General features: G+C 45.4%; 1 protein-coding gene across 1 annotated transcript in view; it reads left to right on the forward strand.

Moving 5' to 3' along the window:
- PAPPA (pappalysin 1) overlaps positions 1 to 21194 on the forward strand; it is a gene marked incomplete at its 5' end in the record, with an annotated part of 230832 nt that overhangs the window by 13350 nt on the left and 196288 nt on the right. Inside the window, one exon of the mRNA XM_079113401.1 lies at positions 16758 to 17820. Coding sequence (XP_078969527.1) covers positions 16758 to 17820 — 1063 coding nt within the window. The remainder of the gene's footprint in view (positions 1 to 16757; positions 17821 to 21194) is intronic.

Genomic DNA, 21194 nt, shown 5'->3' on the forward strand with positions numbered 1-21194 from the left:
GACACGTTGCAGTGTCCCACGAATGTTTTGGGGTAGACACCTAGTGGATAAGGAGTGAACCCTTGCAACTTGTCCCATCCAGACTGCTCAGCCCACAGAAGGACAATCTGAGGGCAAAGAAATCACCCCAAGTTTCACCCCTTATTAGGCTTGGGGGTGACGGACTGGGGTTTAGTTTCCCTGACCATTTCTTCTCTTCTACCATCATGTTCTGGGATTTGGACCCTGCTTCCTTCTACTTAATCCCAAAGACTTCAGATTCCTGAATCCTATAATTAGATAGGACCCATCCTGTCCTTTATACTTAGGAAGACTGAAGTCCAAGGAGAGGAAGAGATTTGTTCAGGGTCCCGCAGTGAGTTAGTGACAACTCCAAGGTTTCCAAAACAAACAAACCTCTGCATGTCTCCATAGATTAACAAGTACTTTGTAGGTTCCCAACGCTATTAGATGTGGTAGGAAATAAGACCTTGTGGACTCTGTGTTTTCATGAAGGGGCAGGAAGATAACCCAGTGAACAATGATGAGGCATTATATGGTGATTGTGTGAAGTTCTAAACAAATAAAATAGGATGCTATAGAAAATAACTGGGGCAGATCACCACTGGGCTAAGGCTTCACCGACAGAAGAGGTAAGTGACAGGTGTTAGGGAGAAAGAGTGAGACGTGCTAGTGACCAGACCAGAGCACGGCCAGTTCAGCACGTGGAAATAGCAGGTAGGCGAGCGTGCGTGTGTGTCTGGACCTCACAGCAGCCCAAACCATGAGATCTGAATTTTCATCCAAGTGTGTGAGGAAGTTCTCAGAGGGCTTCCACCAATGGAATTATAATATCTGGTGTATCGTTTGCAAAGCATTAACATGGTGTGAGTTGATGGCCGATGTTATTATGTTTGTCATGATTTTAATTTTGATTAGCATCCTTAGCGTTTATTTTCTAATACCCAGGGCCAACTAAAACACCTAAATAACATATTTTAGATCAACAGAAGAGAAGGGGATTCTCGCCCCTGGCGAGAAGAGGTTGGCGAACCTCAGGACATGTTTTGTAAAAATTCGAGGTCATACACATTTTTCTGGAGTCCACAGTTTTCACAAGTTTTTTTTTTTTGTTTTTAAAGAGACCTATGGTTTCCAAAGAGTGACTTAAATGCTGAAGAAACAGGGGGCATACCAGGTCATTTCCTGAAGCTTGTTCCCAGCTCTCAAATCTGAGCGCTGTCGGGGATCCGCGAAAATGAGGATGTTGATGTTGAGCTGTCGTATTGGACTGAGGAATTGCACTTTCCTTCATCTGTACCCTGGGTGGGGTAAATAGAATTCAGAGCTTTTTTCTCTCAGAGGAGGAATTAGTTTATCCCTTAGAAATATAATCTACAACTTTGTTTATTCAAACTCTGTTCTCTGTGTTTCTCTCAGATTTTAAATAGGCAAGTTCACTTCCAATGTGGTCTGAAATGGTCCAGCCTGTAATTGTTCCCTGTGGACTTTACCCGTTAATCCATGAATCCAACCATCCATCACCCTCCCTCCCTCCTTCCTTTCTTTCTTCTTTCCTCTCCTCCCTCCTTCCCTCTCTCTCTCTCCTTCCTTCCTCTTTTCCTTCCATACATGTAACCGTCTGTTTACCAGGTTTTGTGCTAGGGTTGAGACAAGAGTTAGGAGACTCCAATTCTAGATTTTATGATACTGTGAGACCTTTAAAAGAAATGTTCCTGAAACATTCCACTGAACCCTACACTTCTATAGAGTATAGTTTGAAAACCACTCACTTCAGAAGTTCAAAACTACTTTGAAAAAAATAAAGTGCAGTTATATAATTATAAGCATTCCTTGTAGTGTTCTGAGTCTGAATCTAGACTTCCAGAGGGTCCTTTAGCAAAGCTAATATTTTAGATCAGTAACCACTTCTACCCTAGGTCAGCAGGTGGTGGAAAGCCAGTGGAGGTGGTGACATGGAGCCCTACTCTTAGGGAAAGGGCGGGCTTCACAGGTGGGAACACAGAGGGAGCTGTCAGTCACTTGGCTCCAGGGCGCTCTCTGTCCACAGCCTCCCAAAGCCCTTGTCCAGTGATGCTGGGCCTTCAGACCCGTGCGTGCCTCTGGATGTAGGATGTGGCAGGAAGCCCTCGTGGCATGGGGTCGTTTCAGTTTCTGAAGCATTTTCAACATGTACCTATCATATTCCCACTCGCCTTGTAAAACAAGCGTTTTCATTCAGTACAGTGAGGCCTTTGTATCTCAACAACAAACACATGGTCTAAGGCTCTCGGACATAACCTGCCTTTTTCTCTAGCCCCCACCCCACCCCCCACTCCATCCGCCTTTACAAAGCCCAGTGTCAGCAGAAATATCTGTTTACAAACAAGGGCTCCAAGAGAACAGTATCAGTAGCTCAAACAAGCCTCTAAAACATGCCCCTGGTTTTGTCCTTGGAATCCTTGTGAATGGCATGTATCACTGGCTGCAGCTTCACAGAAGGCTTCTGTCTTTCCATCTGTCTTCCTATCTGGCTTGCTCTGCCTCCTTCCACTTACTCGTTAAAAGCAGGAGGAGCCTGACTAGAGAGGCAGTCAAACACGGGTCTGTACCTTGTGGGTATCTGAGAGACGAGCCCAGACAGGGAGTTGCTTGCAAATAGCAAAACAAACCCAAACATATCAAGCCTGCAGTGCCTTCTGAAGCAGATGCTGGTGGAAGAAGCTGATGGCTCTCACAGCCACACAGTGACATGCTGCTCTAGGTCATTTTTCTAGGATCACCAGTGACCGAAGGGGCTCCGCAGTCACTCTGCTGAAACTGAGTCTTGCTGTAGCTCCCTATTACCTACCCATAGTAATGGTAAAAACTGACATACTCTCCCAATTGAATAGACAGGAGAACCAAGAGACAGAAGGGAGATGAAATTGAATCCAGGTCCACTAGAGACTAGGATCAAGCCTGAGGAATTATCTTCTGCCCAGCCAAACATAGTTTAAAACCAAAGTCCCAACAAGCATCAAATTGCCATTTATCCGTCACCGTAAGAGCTCTTTCAAGTTGAGTTATAATTCACAATTTCCAAGGAGATGTCATAACAACAGAAAATTAATAGCTAGTTTGAAAAAGTCTATCAGGCCTCTCCACAATTTTGCTTTTATTTCACCCTCTTGCTAGTAGGTCTGAATGAGTCCAGATTGCCAAATGAGGACTTGATGGGAGGTCCTGAGACATTACTCCTGACTCTTAGCTCTGTCATTCTCTGAAGGGGTCACCATATTATCCTTAGCTAATGATCTCCATCTCCCATCAACGCTGTTCTTCAAAAACCACCAAACATGTATTTCAAGTTGCCCATGAAATACACCCCGGGTCTCAGGGTGCCATTCACAGTCCCGTGCAATCTAGCCTCAGGTCGCCCTTGCTGTTCCATTGCCCTCTGCCCTGCTCTGCATCCTCTACTCCATCAAATACAAACATCTTCCTCATTCAATGGGACCTGGAGGTAATTTCACAGCTTTTCCCTCCTCCTTCTGCCCAGCTTCTCCTGATCAACCCAAATCCTGTCCCTCACCAAGTCACTCAGGAAAACTTGAGCCCTTTCATCAGATTCAAGTGCTCCTTCCCTTGAGCCATTTGCTTGTGCCTGTACTATAGAACTTGATCTTTCATACTTTTTTTTTTATTATTGGAAAGGGCCTTTCCTCCTCTTGCAGCCAGTTTTTCTGTCTGAGCACCATACTATAGAAGCTGAAAACATAAACTCTGGATTCTGATTGTCCAGAGTTGAACCCCCACCTCTGTCATTTGTGTGGACTCTCTGAGTCTTGGTTCTTTCATCTGCAAACTGAAGACAATAATAATATCCCCCACTTGGATTCTTGTCAGGGTGTTCCATGTTAACTCTTGCAAAGAGCTTAGCACCCTGCCTGGCACACAGTAAATGTCAGATAGCATTGCCCTCCCTGTCTCAGAGAGTAACTGGATGGTACCAGCCCTAGGAAGAGGAGATCTGCCTGTCTGGCCTTGTCCCTTCCTTATCTCCCTTTGCCATCTCCCTTTGTGTAAGTTTCACCCCTTTTTCTGTGGGCCAAGAGGAGGTGATGGCAGGCTCTCCCAAGAGAGGCGCTTTTGTCTCTAGAGCTCAGCCCACACTGTCTGGGGTGCATTTTTACATAACATGCTATGGACCTGCATCAGGCATGGAATTTACATCATTTGGCTTGTCCATGTGGGAATCTTCCCCATTCCTCTCTGCTCCTCGGGTTGACCACAGGGGCCCTCTCCTAATGCCATTTAGTAGGTAAGGATCCTTGGTCCAAAAATGGAACAAGGCTCATTCTTTAGGCAGAGATGGCACAATGCCCGAGGTCTAAAGTACTTTTAGGCTTAATTTCTTTTAACATCAGAATTTAAAATAATATAATAAAAATACACATATAATAATGACTGTGGCCTCATGATTATATTTGTCTCTATGCCAGTGCAATCATAAGGTATAAGTCTATATCTGTATGTATACTGCACACACAAACCCACCCTCTGAGGACCAAAAAACAAAAAAACAGAAAAAAATTCTGCAGCCCGTGAAAGTTATGTTGCAATGAGGGATTTGTCCAGGATCGATAGTATGCTAAAGACAAATCAGGGCACAAGTGTTTGTATTAGCTCCAATTCAGAAATATTTGAATATTTGAATGTTTAATATTTAAAATTTGCATTTTTGGGAAAAGCCCTAGAAATTATTTTGCCATAGTTTCTCCTTTGGGAGGCAAGAAAATGAACCCCAGGGAGAAGGCGCATCTTGCCCTGGGTCATAAGGCTTCCTAAAGCCAGCACACAGCTAAGTTGTGGATTGCTATTTCTCCTTTTACTGTTTTTCTCATTCAAATCTAATGGCCACTGGAGCCAACCTCCCAGCTTGTAGATGAGAAAAGTGAGGACAGGCTAGAAGGGGCTTCCCTGCTGTTGCCAGGACATCAACCGATTTCTGTTCCAGTGCTGGAAAGATTGATTGAAACCTCAAAATTAACTCAAATCAGGTTTCCTCAGACTTTGGGGATGTCTATCTTTCATTTAGAAATGCTTGTTGAATACTTACATTCAAGGCACCATTACAGAAGGTTCTAGATGCAGAGTGGTAGCAGATGTGTCCTCATTATCCTCATGGACTTGTAGTCTGATTGAGTAGACAGCCCTTGGAGGGTGACCTCCAAAGTGGGTCATACTGTTAGCAATGGTAATTGCCATGAAGGGGAAACAGACCAATCACCAAACACCCACAAACAATGTTGGGACCTGAGAAAGACTCAGGAGACAAAAAAGCCCCTGCCCTCAAAACTACTTACGTGAGTTATGAAGAAACAGCCAGGTGTCATACGCCTGGTACATAAAGATGCATGGGCCCAAGACGGACTCCTCTGCGTCCAGATGCAGGTGGCTGGTACTCGGCAGTGTTTATGAGCTGAAGGTGCAGACTCGTGTCCACTAAAGCCATAACACTGGCATTGGTCTTCAAGATTGGAAAAGAGACAGGACAGAGGTAACAGGGAGACATTTCTACCTGGAGGAAACAGTATGACCAAAATAGAGGGGCCCAAACATGTTCTGTGTGCACCCTTAGAAATAAGTCAAGATTAATGTCTGAAATGCAAAGTTAAGGGTGATCTTGACCCTGAGGTGATCAAAGAAAGGTTAGTTTGTCTCTTCGCAGGAAGAGCAAAAACTAGGATTTGGGGAAGATGAATCTGGTGATGCTTTACAGGTTGTATGGGGGAGGGATGACATGACTGGAACATGGGCCAGTCAGGGGAGTTCCAATAATGGTGGTGATGCATTGAGGACCAACCGTATGCTTTCCCTACATGATATCCCTAACCCTTTATGGTAGGTAATAGCATGCCCATTTTACCAAATAAGAAAAGAAAATCTCAGACAAGATTTAGGACTTGCCTAAATCTCATATTATATGGTGGCAGGGCTAAAATTTGAAGTCACAACTCACTCCCCATCTTGGAAAAAATAAATGTCCCTAGTTCCCGTGGGCTTATGAACCTGTAGATAGAATGCTTATCCACAGAACTATATGTAGATCATTGAGTCAACATGTGTGTTGAGTACCTACTAAGTTTCCATTATTCTAGGCAGTATAGGATATATCCAACTTTTCAAACCTCACACACACACACACACACACACACACACACACACATACATACACTATTACACACAGGTATAAAATTGGAGTAGTCAAGAAGATCCAAGTGTTGATTAATGCAAAACTGAGAGAAAGTTGGCATGTCAGGAAAGTCTCCTTTCCTTCTCCAGTGATGCAAATGACCATCACTGTCTCAATGTCTGAAATATCAATTGTTGGTGGCATTAAATTGAACTATCTGTGGCTTATCTATCTTTGCAGATCCGTGGAGAATATGCTTCTGGGCTAATGGGTTGTATTTCTCTCTTCTGTTTTCTCCAATTCTCTCCTAGTTGTGGTTCTTTCTGGGTGACTTTGGTCATTCTTGCTCTTATACATACAGACCCATTTCTTGAATGTCTATTTTATGCCAGGTACTTGGCTAAAACATTGTATGAACTGTATCTTATTATAGCCTCCCAACCAGAGCGCGGTGACGTCATGTCGAGCCAGGACTTAACAGAGCTGTGTTTGCTCCCGAAAACTGTGCTTTTAATCACCAGACTGTCCGTCATGCTTGCACTGAGGCAAACACCCTCACATGCACTCCTTTATCTCTTCCTTCACACATGCATCAACATTAATCAGTGCTTTCTATGTGCTTCCCCTAAGGATATCAAACTGCCCCTTGCTGTCTGGAACCTCCCTTGCCCTGTGTTCATTCAGAGCAATGATCTTTTCTTCTTTTTTGCAGTGCTGGGAATTAAACCTGGGGTCTTGCATGTGATAGACAAGTGCTTCACCACTGAGCCACATTCCCAGCCTCATTCACAGCAATGATACTACCTACTTGGATCAGTGTAGCAACCTCCAATATAGACAATCACTTTTCTTTCTAAAGTGACTTCTTGTGTGGACAGATTGATGGGGCTGATTCTGTTTAGACTGGATTATGCATAGGCTGCTCTACAACTTATTTTCCTTTAGATTAATGTAGAATGATGATATGGATCTGTTTAAAGCATATGTGGAGATGGTGGGATTATCACTCAGGGTTGTGCCATGAGGCAGGAGGAGGAGATGCAGAAGGCATCAGCATTTGCTGGGTTTGGAGCTAGGGCTCAGCCTCTCACAAGCCATGTGACACTGGTAATTTCACTGCCTCCCTGGAAGGCTCACTTTCCCCATTTGTATGAAAAAAAAAATCATTATTTCTATCTTGTCTCCTTTAGAGAGTGTTGATTGAAGCAAATGAAATAAAGTTGCTTTGTATATTTCGTAATTTCAAGGAAACTTAGATGCTTCCATATTATTATAACTAATAATGCATAATCAACATTGGGTAGACTTGAAAATTAACTATATGAAAAAATGAACATTTAATTCATTAAAAAAGAATTCTTGCTTATATTTCCCATAGAAAACAGTGCATTGGTTAAGTCCTAGCCTTAGGATCAGAGAGCTGGGTTTAATCCCATTCCCGTTTTTACAGGTCAAGTGACCCTTGCCAAATCACTGCTGCTACCTGAGTCTCAGTTTCCTCTTTTGTCAAGTGGGACCAAGAGAACTTATTTCATTAAATAGTTGCAATAATTTTAATGAAAGGGTACATGTAAAGTTCTTGACCTTATACATACACATCATGAATGATAGTTGTGTTTATTTCTCAATAGGTACATGTAGTGATGTCTGGCATTGGAGCAAATCAGAGTAGCAATTCTGAGGATATTGTAAGGAGGTGGTATGGTAATAACAGGGCTTCCTAATTGCAAAATACCAGCTCCTCTTCTATCTGGATTACATCAACAGAAGAACCAACTCTAGCTAGCACTCAGTGAGCTGTGCAACCTTTCAAGTAGAAACAACTTGAAATGCTGCCTCTTCTTCCCGCTCTTTCTTTGTCTTCTTTCTTCCTCTCCTTCTCTACTTCCTTTTTTAAGTTGATATGCACCAATTTCACTGACAGTGTGTGAAAAAAAAGAGAGCCGTGAGCCTGTATCTTCGATTTCAGAGAACGGTGACAGAAAGGATAATGTATAGTAGCACAGACAAAGGGGAAAAAAAAATAGCCCCAATTCTAAGGAAGAGGAACAGACATTTATTATGAATATTAATAAAAAGCGCAGCTACCTTTATCATGGGATATGCAAATGTGTGTTTGCAGTCTCTCACTAAATCCTCAAAATGGCACTGGGTGTTAAGTACTTGTTATGTCAGTTTACATATGAGGGAACTATCAAGGAGGTGCAGAGATTTTGCCCCAGGCTACACAGCTAACAAGGAGCAGAACTGGGATTCAAAAAGATCAGTCTGACTCCACAGTACATGTGTTTTAGCGCTTGTTATGTTGCCAGTGGCCATGTGCCAAGTTCTGTCATGTTCATTATCTCATTAGCTCCCTCTGCAACCATCTGAGGAGGATGTATTATCCCCATTTTACAGGTGAGAGGGCTAATACTAGAAGGGGTGCCCTGACTTCCCAACTCACATGGCTAGTAAATGACAGAGCCCGCATTTGACCTCAGGTCTGTCCATTTGTAAGACCCTGACCTTCCTATGCCTATACAAACTGCTTACTCATGAGTGAAGGAGGCAGGCTAGAGAGTCAAGGGCCAGCGGGAAACATGTACACCTACAGTCCCCAGGAGCACTTTGCCATTCCAAATGCACAACCTGAGTCAGTATGTTAATGAAACATATGGGTTTTAGGAACCACGAAACATGCTCTTCTCAAACTCACCTCATATCTGAATAGCTTTAAGTTATTTGTAAGGAAATATGTATCTATTTATCTCCTTTCTCCCTCAAAAGAGATCTGTGAGGTATCAAGGTAAGTAGAGTACATGCAGGAGAACTGGGGCTTGGAGAGGTAAATGAACTCATCCAAGGTCACATAGCTAGTCAAACAGGTGAGCAGAACCATGTAGTCAGGGGACTCTCAGATCTTTTTCCTCAACAAGGATAAGAATCCAGGTAGGAGAGCAGATAGAGAGAGCATTGTGGATGCTCATTTGCAGCCCTTTGCAGATGGGAAAGGGAAACCTGCTCCTTCCCATACTCTTCCATGACAACTGTGTAGAAAACACCTGAGCCAATCTTGACCTTGGGATCTGCTCTCTGTATGGTTACTTCTGATGCTCTTGCTCCTCTGATTCCAGAAGTCTAGCTGGTATGACACACTTTAAGCCCCCTCCTTCCACTAAGCCTAGGGGGATCCTTTGAGCCAGGGTGACCCTGGAGGGTTGCACATGCTGAGAAAGGTCCTCAGGTATGCTCTTCAGGGACATCCCAGCCTTCTCCTAAATGTCTGGTGGTACCAAGTCCTTCGGGTCATTTTGGTGATTCTCCCCCCGACTAAACCTTGTGCAAGGACATGGGTATACTTAACCCAAATCTGTCTGTTTTAATCACTCTCCTCTGGACAGATGAAAGCTTTCCATAGGATTGCTCTCTCAAGCATTCCTCTGTGGCTTTGATACCAGCGAGTAAATCATGGAAGGGAAAACAAAACAAAACAAAAAAAAAGGACCAGCTTCAACCTTTAGCTTTTAATTTTTTTAGCCTCTTGAAAGAAACCAGATTGTTGACCTAAATTCCCCCCTTTCATCCCCACATCCTCTCACCTCTGCTTGTATTCTCCTGGCAGATGTCCCACAGCTAGTGGGCATCCTGAAATTGGAGGGCCTGAAGCTGTACCCCGCACCAGGACCTTACAGCTCTCTCAGTGGGAGCCCAGGGTGGCTATCTGGAGGAGCCAGATCTTTAGAGTCTATAGAGTCTGACTTGGAAGGGACCCCCTCTGACCAACTGCGGTGACCTTCCCATCTGAAAGGCAGGGGAAGGGAGGAAACTCAGAGATGGAACTTCTTATCCAGGGACCCACAGCACTATAGCAGCAGAGCTGGGAACAAGACCCTTAACTGGAGGTGGCGAGAGAGATTCTCATGCAGGAACGCATCCTGGGGTCCAGCCTTGCCTATAGAGTCAGAGGGCAGGCAGAATCACAAGTCAGTTCCCCCCAGTCCCGAGATGGGATCCTTGGGAAGAAAATCATTAGCCTCTCCTCCCCTCAGTTTCCTTATCTGCCAAATGAATATAATAAAGCCCACCTCCCAGGATTGTTATGAGCTCCAGATGGGGTATCTGCCCCTTGAGGAACTTTTACATGAAGGTTTTCAAAAATTGTTATCATTTATTTGAAAATAATACTTTCAACAGGGAAAAGTGCCCTGGGTAGTTTTCTCTCCTCCTATATTTATTCTCCCAGGGAGGAAACAAACTACAAACTGGATATAAATTGTCATTGTTTGCTCATTCTCCTCCTTCGACAGTGATGGAAGCAAATCAAACCTTATCAGTTCTATTGAATTTAACCATCTCAGGAAAATCTCATAGGAAAAGCCACAGGATGGAGACCTGATTGGGATCTCCCTGAGGTGTGGGGAAGCTTACCTACAAGTCAGGATACCCCAATTCCAGCCCTTCCTACTGAGAGGTGCTGTGTGGCATTGGGCAGTGAAACTCTCTTCTCTGAGTCTCAAGTTTTCTCACCTTGAAATGGCAGCTAGGGCACAAGGTCACTCTGAGGATTACAGGAAGCATCTTGGCCTGGAAAGCAGCAGCTTCAAGCTCAGCACCCAGCAGGTGCTTCAAACACAAATCACACAGACACAGAGCACCCTTTCCTGGAATGTCCTGTGCATGGTAACCACACCACCAATTTAGGAATCTTCCTAATAGATAGTTGGCCCCTCTCAAAATAGGAATCAAGTACATGGACACACTCCATCATAATGCAAGAAGGATTCTGAACTGGGCACAACTAGATGATGGGATAGATTTTAGGGAAACCCCACAGGGAGCGTTTAGAAAGCTTGTTGAATGATGGAGTCATAGTTTGGTGGGGCTGCTCTAGTGAAGGACCACGGCTGACATGGCTTAAACATGTCATGGTGAGATCTGGATGTTGGCAGAGTTGTTGTCTCCTGAGGTCTCCTTGACTTGAAGGTGGACGTCTTCTCTCGAGGTCTTTGCCTGGTCTCCCTGTACTCTTAGGTGCCCTAATTATTCCCTTCTTCCAAGGACACTGGTCTTACTGGATTAAGACCTACCTTATGACTTTACTGTAATGTAGTTACCTCTTTAAAGACCCTGTCTCTAAATACAGTCATATTCTGAGCTATAGGAGCTTACCAATTTCAACCTAAGCATTTTAGGGGGACACTACTGTTAACAGAAGAAAAGGAAGATGGACCAGCAGTCAGAGTGTGACAGCAATCTCAGGAGGAAAAAAAAAATGTGTTATAAAAATGGAACAAACTGGGGTCAGAAATCTTTAAGCAAAAAAGGTCAGTGCTAGATAGTCAAGCTCAAGAAAACATTGCACACTGCAGATAAAGAAAGGGGCTGGTTGTAGCTTAGTGTAGCTCATCCATGTGAGACACTGGGTTCGATCCTCAGCACCACATAAAAATAAATAAATAATAAATAATAAATAATAAATAAAAGTATTGTGTCCATCTACAACTAAAAAAATAAAAAATAAAGCTGTAAAAAGAGGAAATAAAGAGGTTCAAGCAAGTCCTGAATCCCAATGAAGTGAGCGAGCCCAACAGAACAGCCTAATCACTGGGACTAAAGAACCACGGATTCTGGGTCCATTTTTAGGTCCAGGCAAAGAATGGCAGATAAAGCAGCCTCCTGGCTTGTAGTTCAGTCAAGCTCGCTTGTGTTGGCGCTGTTGGACTTGCAGAAATAATCCTGGAGGGGGCTGTGCCTTCAAACGGCCTACAATAAAATGCTTGGCACTTGGCACTCCGCACAGTGATGTGATTACAAGCCTTGGTCGGGGATGCTGTAGGCCAGAATTCTGCCCCGTGATGCCTTGGACAGCCACTTGTTCTTTCTGAGCCTCAGTTTACTCTAAAGAGTCAATGCTCACAGCTTTGTAAAGGAGATTAATGCTGAGCACGTTGTAGGTGGTCATTTCTAAAGAGAAAGTAGCATACTTTTACAGAGAAGGCAGAAATACAGCCACACGCTCCATGGAGCACCTACAACATACCAGGCTCTGGTCAGACGTTGAACATTTGCCAAGGAACCAAACAGACACCTGTGTGGGGGCGCTATGAGTGAATGATGGGTTTTAGGACAGGCAGGAGTGGGATAGGGACCAGGGAAGGAGAAGTGTGTGCCTGGGGTGGCTTGGGGTGCTCATGTCACACTGCCCTGGGGCATATCTTTCAAGTGATTTTTAAAGGGTACCCCTCATTCCCAGAGTGTTCTTCCAGGACAGTTCTGGTCAATATTTTGGGAGAATCCCCTACTCTGCCTGGGTTTTCCTCTTTTATGCATGTTTCTTGCTCTTTGGGGCAGGGATAAATGGAGAGATAAGAAGAAAGAGAGGCAATGACAATAAACAAACATCAAGCTCAAGGTGTTTGAAACCATTTACACATCAAGCCTAGCTGCAGAAAGGTAGGGGTCCATTAGAAGACCAGCTGACCAGAGTTTCGGTGACCAGTGTCCTAACAGGTGCTCCTCTCCTGGTATGGCCCTCCGCCCCTCTCTCTCTGTGCAGTGTGACCAGGCACCTCCTTGGAATATAAAAGTATCCTTGACACTTTGATTGGTCCTGCATGCCTACAGCATTGTGGCAGGTGTATGCTAATTATATGTAGGTGGTATGCAGAATTGCATGTGGACTTCCACCCTGTCACAGGGACACGTCCCTTGAGATCATCCCTTAGTCGCATACAGATGGTGCTGACTTCAGACTGACTAGCACCGCTTTGAAAACTATGATTTCAGCTTGCTGGACAACTGGGGAAGGGCACTGTGGATGTGTGCCGGTACTTTGATGTCCTGCAGAGAATACAGTTCTGCGTCCCATGTGGAGACATTCAGAGGAGAGGAAACCAAGCATGGAAGAATTGGGAATGACATAAGGCATCCAATTCAAGTCAACACATATTTTTGAGCACCGTCTACATACAAGGAACCATTCTAACAGGGAACAAAAGGGCTCTTAAATTCTGGTGGGGGATCATTTCATCTGGACCCCTCCTTTTACATAAAAGGGAAACGAAGCCCAGCAGCCTAACGGGGAGGGTGTGCCTTGTCCCAGGCAAGGTCACCTGGCATGCCAAGCACAGACCTCTGGTGCCAAATCCCTGGTCCTGGGCTGGTGGTACACAGATACTTCCATTCTGGCCCCCTGAAATGTGACTACTGTTGATTAATTTATTTTCATAGAGAAATAAAGCTCCATCTCCATCATACTTCCCATCCCTGTTTGAGCCCAGTTATTTCCTTCCGCCACTTACACGCCACGTAAATATTTCCCTCTGAACTTCTGAAGCCACTGCTTCAAGGTTCTCATTTCCCTTAATGTGTTTCCTCTTGGTTCCACTGAAAACCCTCTCTCTGCCCTTCCTCTCTGCCTCCAGGGGCTAAGCTACCCCTTACTCCTTGGCTCTGGGCTGTGGCATCTGGCCTCTCTCAATCCTTCCCTCTTTTCTCTGAACTGCAAACAGAGGTGGCCCAAGCCTCTGAGGCTGCTGAACTGAGGGCACCCCACGGATGTGTAAACATTTTACCTTGCTAACCAGGCCAGCCGGTTCCAAGGGCAACAGGAAAACCAGGGACTAGGAGCCCCTGGCGAAATAAAAACCTGCAAGGAGAGAGGTGGGGGGTGATTCTGTTTCAGATTTTAATTCTCTCATTAGAAGACCCTTCATTTTCTTTTTGTGGGAGGGTGGAGTAGACAGGAGAGGGAAAGAAGTGGAGCTAAGATATGAATGTGGTCACTTCAGCAACCTCTGCTCCTGTTGATTCCTGATGTGCAGAAAGATCTGGGGCAACAGGATCCAAATTTGGAGTCCAGTCTTTGTCTTTGGAGGGAGTTGGCAGGGAGTTAGCTTTTCACATATAGTCTCTTAATATCATCTAAGCTGATGGGGATTTATGATTTCCAAGTAGGGCTTGTCAATGGGATTGAGGGGACTTTTGCCTTCATTCCAGCTCTTACTAAATTAGGCAGGATGCCTTCAGGGCACCTCCTCTCTTTGGTCTTTCTGTATTTTATTTCTGGTTGTTTCCTACTTTTTCATCCTTGATGTCACTCCTGGACCCTCCAGCATCTTAAGAAGGAACCCTCCTGTGGACAGCCATTGTAGGCCAGGGATGCTATACCCACTGTGTCTTTTAAGTATGATGATATATGAGAGAATTAAGGTCCACAGAGGTGAAACAGTTTTGTCCCCAACATACTGATGTTAATTGCAGTCATCAGAATTCAAGCAGATTATGCCAATTCCAAAGATCCTGCCCTTTCTCCCCTACCAAGAACATGTTCTGTCCTCTGAGTCTCTCTGGCCTTTGGCCATGGAGATATAAAGTAGTGTCTTTGATTCTCTTTGTCCTTTAAAGTCTTTGCCTGGTCTCTTTTCCCATGCTGTTCAGAATCATGTGTTCCATGCTTATTCGTGAGATGCTTACGGAGGGCCTGCTGCAGCAGGTGCTGGGCAGGTTATGGAGCTGGCCCAGGTGTGGTCATCAATCTCAACAAGACCCAGACTTGCAGAGAGGAGGCAATGGGAAGTCACAGAGGCAACTCCGGAACCAGAGAGTCACTGTCAAGTTCGTTAAAAGTAGAACAGGTTCAACAGAGAGAATGATCTCTACTCACAGGGCTGTCAGGAGAGCCACTGAGAGACCTGGAAGAAGGAAATCAGACTGGGCCTGAGGACATAATGGGGAACCTCATTCAGTCCCCTCCTTTACCACACAGAGAACCAAGACCCAGAAGAGGATACTGGTGTTCTGCCAAGGTCACCCAAACCACAGAAGCAGGATGACTGTGTATGGAGACTGCCCTGAGATACGGTCCATCAGGGAGTGGGAAGAGAGGTGTAGGTGGGCTTAGATCCTCAGCCAAAATGCTGGCTGTGTCAGCAGCTAACAGGGATTTACATAAATTCTCAGGTCCCAGAGCCACAAAGGAATGAAGACTGTGTGGGCCTCCTCTATTGATTTTGCTGGACACTCTCCATGCTCTTTTGATGAGCACGAATGGCAGATGCACACTCAGAGTTATGGTGACCGCAGTGATTCTCCATCTGAGAGTAGGGACTGTCTTTCTAAATGAGCATCATCTATTCATTTTCATCTCCCTCTCTTTCTCCTCCCACCTGGCCTCATGCATCATCTGACACTTAAAATACACTCTTAATTAGAAAGTCCTCTTCCCCATCCAACAGCTTTGTCTGTGCCAAGGACACTGGGTATATTCCAGAAAGGCTGGGAACAGGGGGTTGGTGAGTATAAAGATAATTAGATCCAGAGAGTCTCCACTAAGCTACTTCCTGGCATTCTCAGAATAAGTCTAGGGATGCCTGACCTGGAACTTCCCCAAACATTTTGCTAAAGCGTGTGATACCCCCCAGGTAGATGGAGTGGTCCAAATCCTTGAGGCATTAGTAAAGGGGTAGGAGAGGCTATGGAATGAGCACACATAACAGTAAATTCAAGAGCCTTACAGAACTGGAATCCACTTACCAACCAGTTGACCTTGAATCTGTCTCTTCACTTTCTTTAACTTCTATATCCATTTTGATTCAAATGAGACACTTAATATCACTGCAGTGGAGGTCTTACCTGTATTAGCTGAACTAATACATGTACAGACCTTAACACAATGCCTGGTCTACAAAGAGGCTGGGTGGACTGTGCTCTAATATACTAACAATGATCTAGGCAATCCTGGCCTCCTTTTATATTAAGAGGGTACCTACATGTACGTGTATGTGTTTGTGTTGTTGTGTGTGTGTGTTTATGGATTATATATGGATTAGTGTTAGAGGAAAGGAAGCTAACTTGAGTCTTAGGAGATTTGCCAGTGATTCCATGGAATGCAACAAGGGCCTTCCATTCTCTGGGTCTCAACTCCCTCACCCACCAAGAGAAGGTGTTGGAGGTGATGATCTTCAAAAACTTTTCCAGTTCAGCTATTCATTATCTGCCTTTCTTTGGGGATGTGTGTTAAGGCTTAGCCAAGACTCTTGCTAGAAATAACCCTTCTCAGTCCTTGGCCCTCACGTTTCTAGGCCCATTTTCCACACAGTTGGTACCACAGGTCATTGAGTGAGTGCTATGGTGACTACCCTTGGGACCAGCCTTTTCAATGAGCATCTTCCATTTATCATCGTCTCCCACTATTCCTCCTCTCACATCAAATATTGTCCTACAATTAAAGTGCCCTCTCAACTAGACTTCTTTCCCATCTAACTCTTTGCAAAACCAGTGGTTTGCTTGTTTTTATTATCCCCGTTGCTCTTTTTGAGTTGTCTTTGCGGGGAGTACCCATTTTTCCAACGTTGTCTCTCACGTGCCGTACTCAGCTGTGGAACTGCCTGGGTTCATGCTGTGGCTGGACTGCTCCACATCTCACTCACTTGCCCTCTCAGTTCCTCCAGCCCTCACCTTCCCGTGTGGGGGGAGTCCCAGAGGCAGGGTCCCACCAGAGCAGTTTGAAAACTACTGGCGCAGAATATCCTGATATGCCTTTTATCAGAGAAAAATAACTTGCTCCCTTCTCCTCCCATCCTTTATTCACTGATCTTTTTCCTTTGGGGCCACACAGGGCTGTATGACAAATGCTCTTACACCTCCCGAGACCGAGGATGGGTCGTGGGCATTCACACTGTCAGTGATCAAGGCAACAGAGACCCACGCTACTTTTTCTCCTTGAAGACAGACCGGGCCCGGCAAGTGACCACCATCAATGCCCACCGCAGCTACCTCCCAGGCCAGTGGGTATACCTAGCTGCCACCTATGACGGCCGGCTGATGAAGCTCTATGTGAACGGTGCCCAGGTGGCCACCTCTGGGCAGCAAGTGGGTGGCATATTCAGCCCACTGACCCAGAAGTGTAAAGTGCTCATGTTAGGAGGCAGTGCTCTGAATCACAACTTCCGGGGCTACATCGAGCACTTCAGTCTGTGGAAGGTGGCCAGGACTCAGCAGGAGATACTGTTGGACATGGAAACCCATGGTCTCCACACCCCTCTACCTCAGCTCCTCCTCCAGGAGAACTGGGACAATGTGAAGCGCACTTGGTCCCCCATGAAGGACGGCCACAGCCCCCGAGTGGAATTCAGCAATGCCCATGGCTTCCTGCTGGACACGAGTTTGGAACCCCCTCTGTGTGGGCAGACACTGTGTGACAACACAGAGGTCATTGCCAGCTACAACCAGCTCCCGAGTTTCCGCAGGCCCAAGGTGGTGCGCTACCGCGTGGTCAACCTTTACGACGACGACCACGAGAACCCCACGGTGAGCCGCCAGCAGGTGGACTTCCAGCACCAGCAGCTGGCCGAGGCCTTCAAGCACTACAACATCTCCTGGGAGCTGGAGGTGCTGGCGGTGAACAACTCCTCCCTGCGCCAGCGCCTCATCCTGGCCAACTGTGACATCAGCAAGATCGGGGATGAGAACTGTGACCCCGAGTGCAACCACACGCTGACCGGCCACGACGGTGGGGACTGCCGCCACCTGCGCCACCCTGCCTTCATGAAGAAGCAGCAGAATGGCGTGTGTGACATGGACTGCAACTACGAACGGTTCAACTTCGATGGCGGGGAGTGCTGTGACCCCGAAATCACGGATGTCACCAAGACATGCTTTGATCCAGACTCTCCACACAGGTAAGACCCTCCTGGGCAGAAGATGCCCAGTGAAGAGCTAAAAACGATGTCCCCATTTTATAGATGAGCTCCCCTGAGACCTGTAGGATGAGGACAGTCTGCCAGATCACGCAGCCTTTTAATGACCAAGTAGAATCTGTTGCTCAGGTAATCAAGGGGACCTCGTGTGAGCATAGTTCATTATAAACATACATATTGGGAGTTTCTCATGGATCACGAAGGACTCAGAGCCCAGTGTTCTCAAGAACTCAGTCTATGTTGGTTGGCACACGATGAATACAACTATGTACTGTGTATAAAGGAGTGGTTTAGAGCTGTGCCACTCAGTACAGTAGCCCCTCACCACATGTCACAATTCAAATTTAAATCAGTTAAAAGTCATAACATTTAAAATCCAATTCCTAAGTTGCATTAGCCGTATTTCTGGTATGAGGTCAACACGTGGCTAGTGGCCACCATACTAGAAGGAGCAATATGGACTGTTTCCACCATCATGGACAATGCTGGTGGAACTGGAGTCAGCTGGGGTCAGGCAACTGGGTCTGACCTCAACTCTACCATTTTCTTACTTTGTGGTCTCTTTGAAGCTGTTTCTTCATCTGTAAAATGGGAAAGAACATGGTACCTACTTGGTTCAAGTGCAGTGGGGACTGAGAGAGGGTGTGTAAAATGCAGTCTCTCTCCATCAGTGGCTAGCACCTAATTAGCTCCTGATAAGTGCATTTGTCATTCCTTGTCTAATCAATGTGAGAGTGTGTAGTGTTTAGGGGGTTCCAGAGGAGATCAAAGAAAAAAAGTTGACTTGCACCTTGAATATGTGGCTTCATTGGAAGAGGTGATATTTCAGCAATGTCTTCAAGAATAGGTGTCATTTGAGACATAATAGAGCAAGGTTAGGGATTTAATGCACATGAAGACTGTAATAAAATTGTACTGTATTTGGGATTCATGCTAAATGAGTGGAATTTAACTGCTCTTGACCAACGCAGGTACACACAACAAACACAAAGGTAACTGTGAAATGATGGATATTTTATTTCACTATGGTAAGATTTTTGTTATCTCTGTATCCCAAAACATCATACTATAGACCTTAAATATAAACAACAAAATTCATTTTTCAAAGATAAGTATGATTTAGATAGCAAATACTAGGGGAGAAAGGAGGACACTGAGGCAGAAGGAGCAGCCTTTAGAAGGCTAAGAGGGAAGAGGAGGCCTCTGTCTGATGCCTGGCCTAGTCTCTATCATGGCTGTCAACTATGACCAGTAACCCCAACCTGGACCCCAAAGGTGGACTCCACAGTGACCTGTATTTGATGTGAGACCTGGAGAAACTGGTTTCGAGCCAGAGAAACAGTCAACACCTATTTTCCTGTTTTTCCCAGATTCAAGCTGAACTTTTCCATTCTGTCCAACACACAGACCCTGGACTTGCTGATGGCCCGAGCACATTTGCCGACCTCTGCAGGTTTTCTGCTGACACTTCCCTTTATGTCTCTCTCAAAAGAGCAAGGGCCTCCCATGCACAGGCAGAGTACCTATGTGCAGAGGAATGACAGTGCTGGCAGGGGAATGTCGTGCCTGGCAGCCAGTCAGAAAGCACGTCAGCTCAGCCTCCTGGCACCAGGAGGGCCCCTGGACTCTCACCTTGGCGCCGAGACATGTGAGAAGCAGCCTTGCTGTGTGGCTAGTCTCTTCCAGGTCCTGATGCACTGTCAGCTCTGCTGTCATTTAGGCCTTGCCAGAACTTTACAAGGGAGACAAGATAGGAGTTATCATTTGCATTTGACTGATGGGAAACAGAGGAAACTTGTTAGAGAGTGAAATGACTTAGCCAGGTTCACAGATCAGTAGAGTCTGTAGGTGAATTACAAATGTAGGTCTTCTGGAATCAGTGTTGATTTGTGGTCTATTAAGCCAGAATCCCAGGAGGTACCAGGGCAGAGTGGGCATCACTGAAAGCCAGTCACCCATTTGTACATCCGTTCTCTTGCTCATTCACTTATTCATACAACAGATGTTTATTCAATGTCTGCCAAGTGCCAGGTAGATAGGTACCCTTGACTTTATTTTGCTGAAGAAAATCCTGGATTAAGAAAGATGAAAGGATATAACTAAGGCAACCCCACTAATATATGGATAGCTTAGATTCAAACCCAGGCCTACTGACTAGAATGCTCCCACTGAAGTGGGATATTTTTAAATTCGAGGAACAATTAGAGGCAGAAATAAAGGACAGGGGTGACCGGCAGGTGGCCTTGGGAGAAAACTGATGAGTGAGCCATCGCTGGGTCAGGATCCAGGGAAGCTGGCATTTGCAGAGCACCATGCTGGTGTGGAGGGGCCATGGGGCCCCATGTTCCAGATAACTCACAATCAGCAGACACACTGGCAGGTTCCAAAGGCCTCCTCTTCCCTCAGTCACGGGACTGCATGCCCAGAGCGTCTGTGAATGACCGTGTGTCTGTGCTGTGACCGCTCACGCCATGGCCTGTTTGTGTGCTGGCTGGCAAAGCTATGCTCCCCACCAGGCCCTGTGTCCTCTTCTGATGAGGCTGGGGGTTACTGGATTCTGGATGAATCAGCTCTCCCAGGTGCAGGGAGATACCTGTGGAAGAAATATTCTCTTTGTGTCCTTAAACGAAAGAGAAGGAGGGGTGGGAGGGAGGAAGGAAGGAAGACAGGAAGGGAAGAGTGAAGGGGAAAAGGCAGGCAGATCCAATAGAAACAGTGAAACTAGGTAGTTTTAAATAAAGAGCTGAAAGCAAAGCTCATCCAGAATTCATTCTGTCTCTACCTCTGACTCTCTCTCTATCCCCATCCCTATCTTTCTATGTCTATCTTTACCTCCTTTTATGTCTCTCTCTTAATGGGTAAAGAGAATATTTAAAGTTACTTCTTAATCTATGGTACAGGATGGGGATTTTTTCCCTAGAAGTCTCAAACTGGTATCTTTTTAATAGACAACAAAAATGAACTGATACAGAAATGGAAGTCCTTCAGAGTCATGCAACAATGTCAGATTCTCGAAGGGTTTCCAAAAGCTGACTCTCCACTTCTGTATTCACTGTGCCATGGGCAGTTCTTGGACTGTCCACTTTGAGTAGTACTGATTAAAATCCCTCATTCTCTCCAATTCTGTGGTACTTCTTTGGAGAAAAAATAAGATCTACCAGTAATGCAGCTGAGCAAATTGTCAGACTTCAACAAGAAATACTAGTGTTTTTGAACCCATTGAAACTCTCCCTTTTTCTCTACTAACCCTTGATCCCATTGGTCCAGGTCTCAGGAATGCAAGTCTTAGAGGAAAGCACCCAGTTCCTGGGTAGGGGCTTCAGAAGGCATCATGTTAATCATCTGACTTATACGTC

The sequence above is a fragment of the Sciurus vulgaris genome, assembly GCF_902686455.1.
Source record: "Sciurus vulgaris genome assembly, chromosome: 15".
NCBI lineage: Eukaryota > Metazoa > Chordata > Mammalia > Rodentia > Sciuridae > Sciurus > Sciurus vulgaris.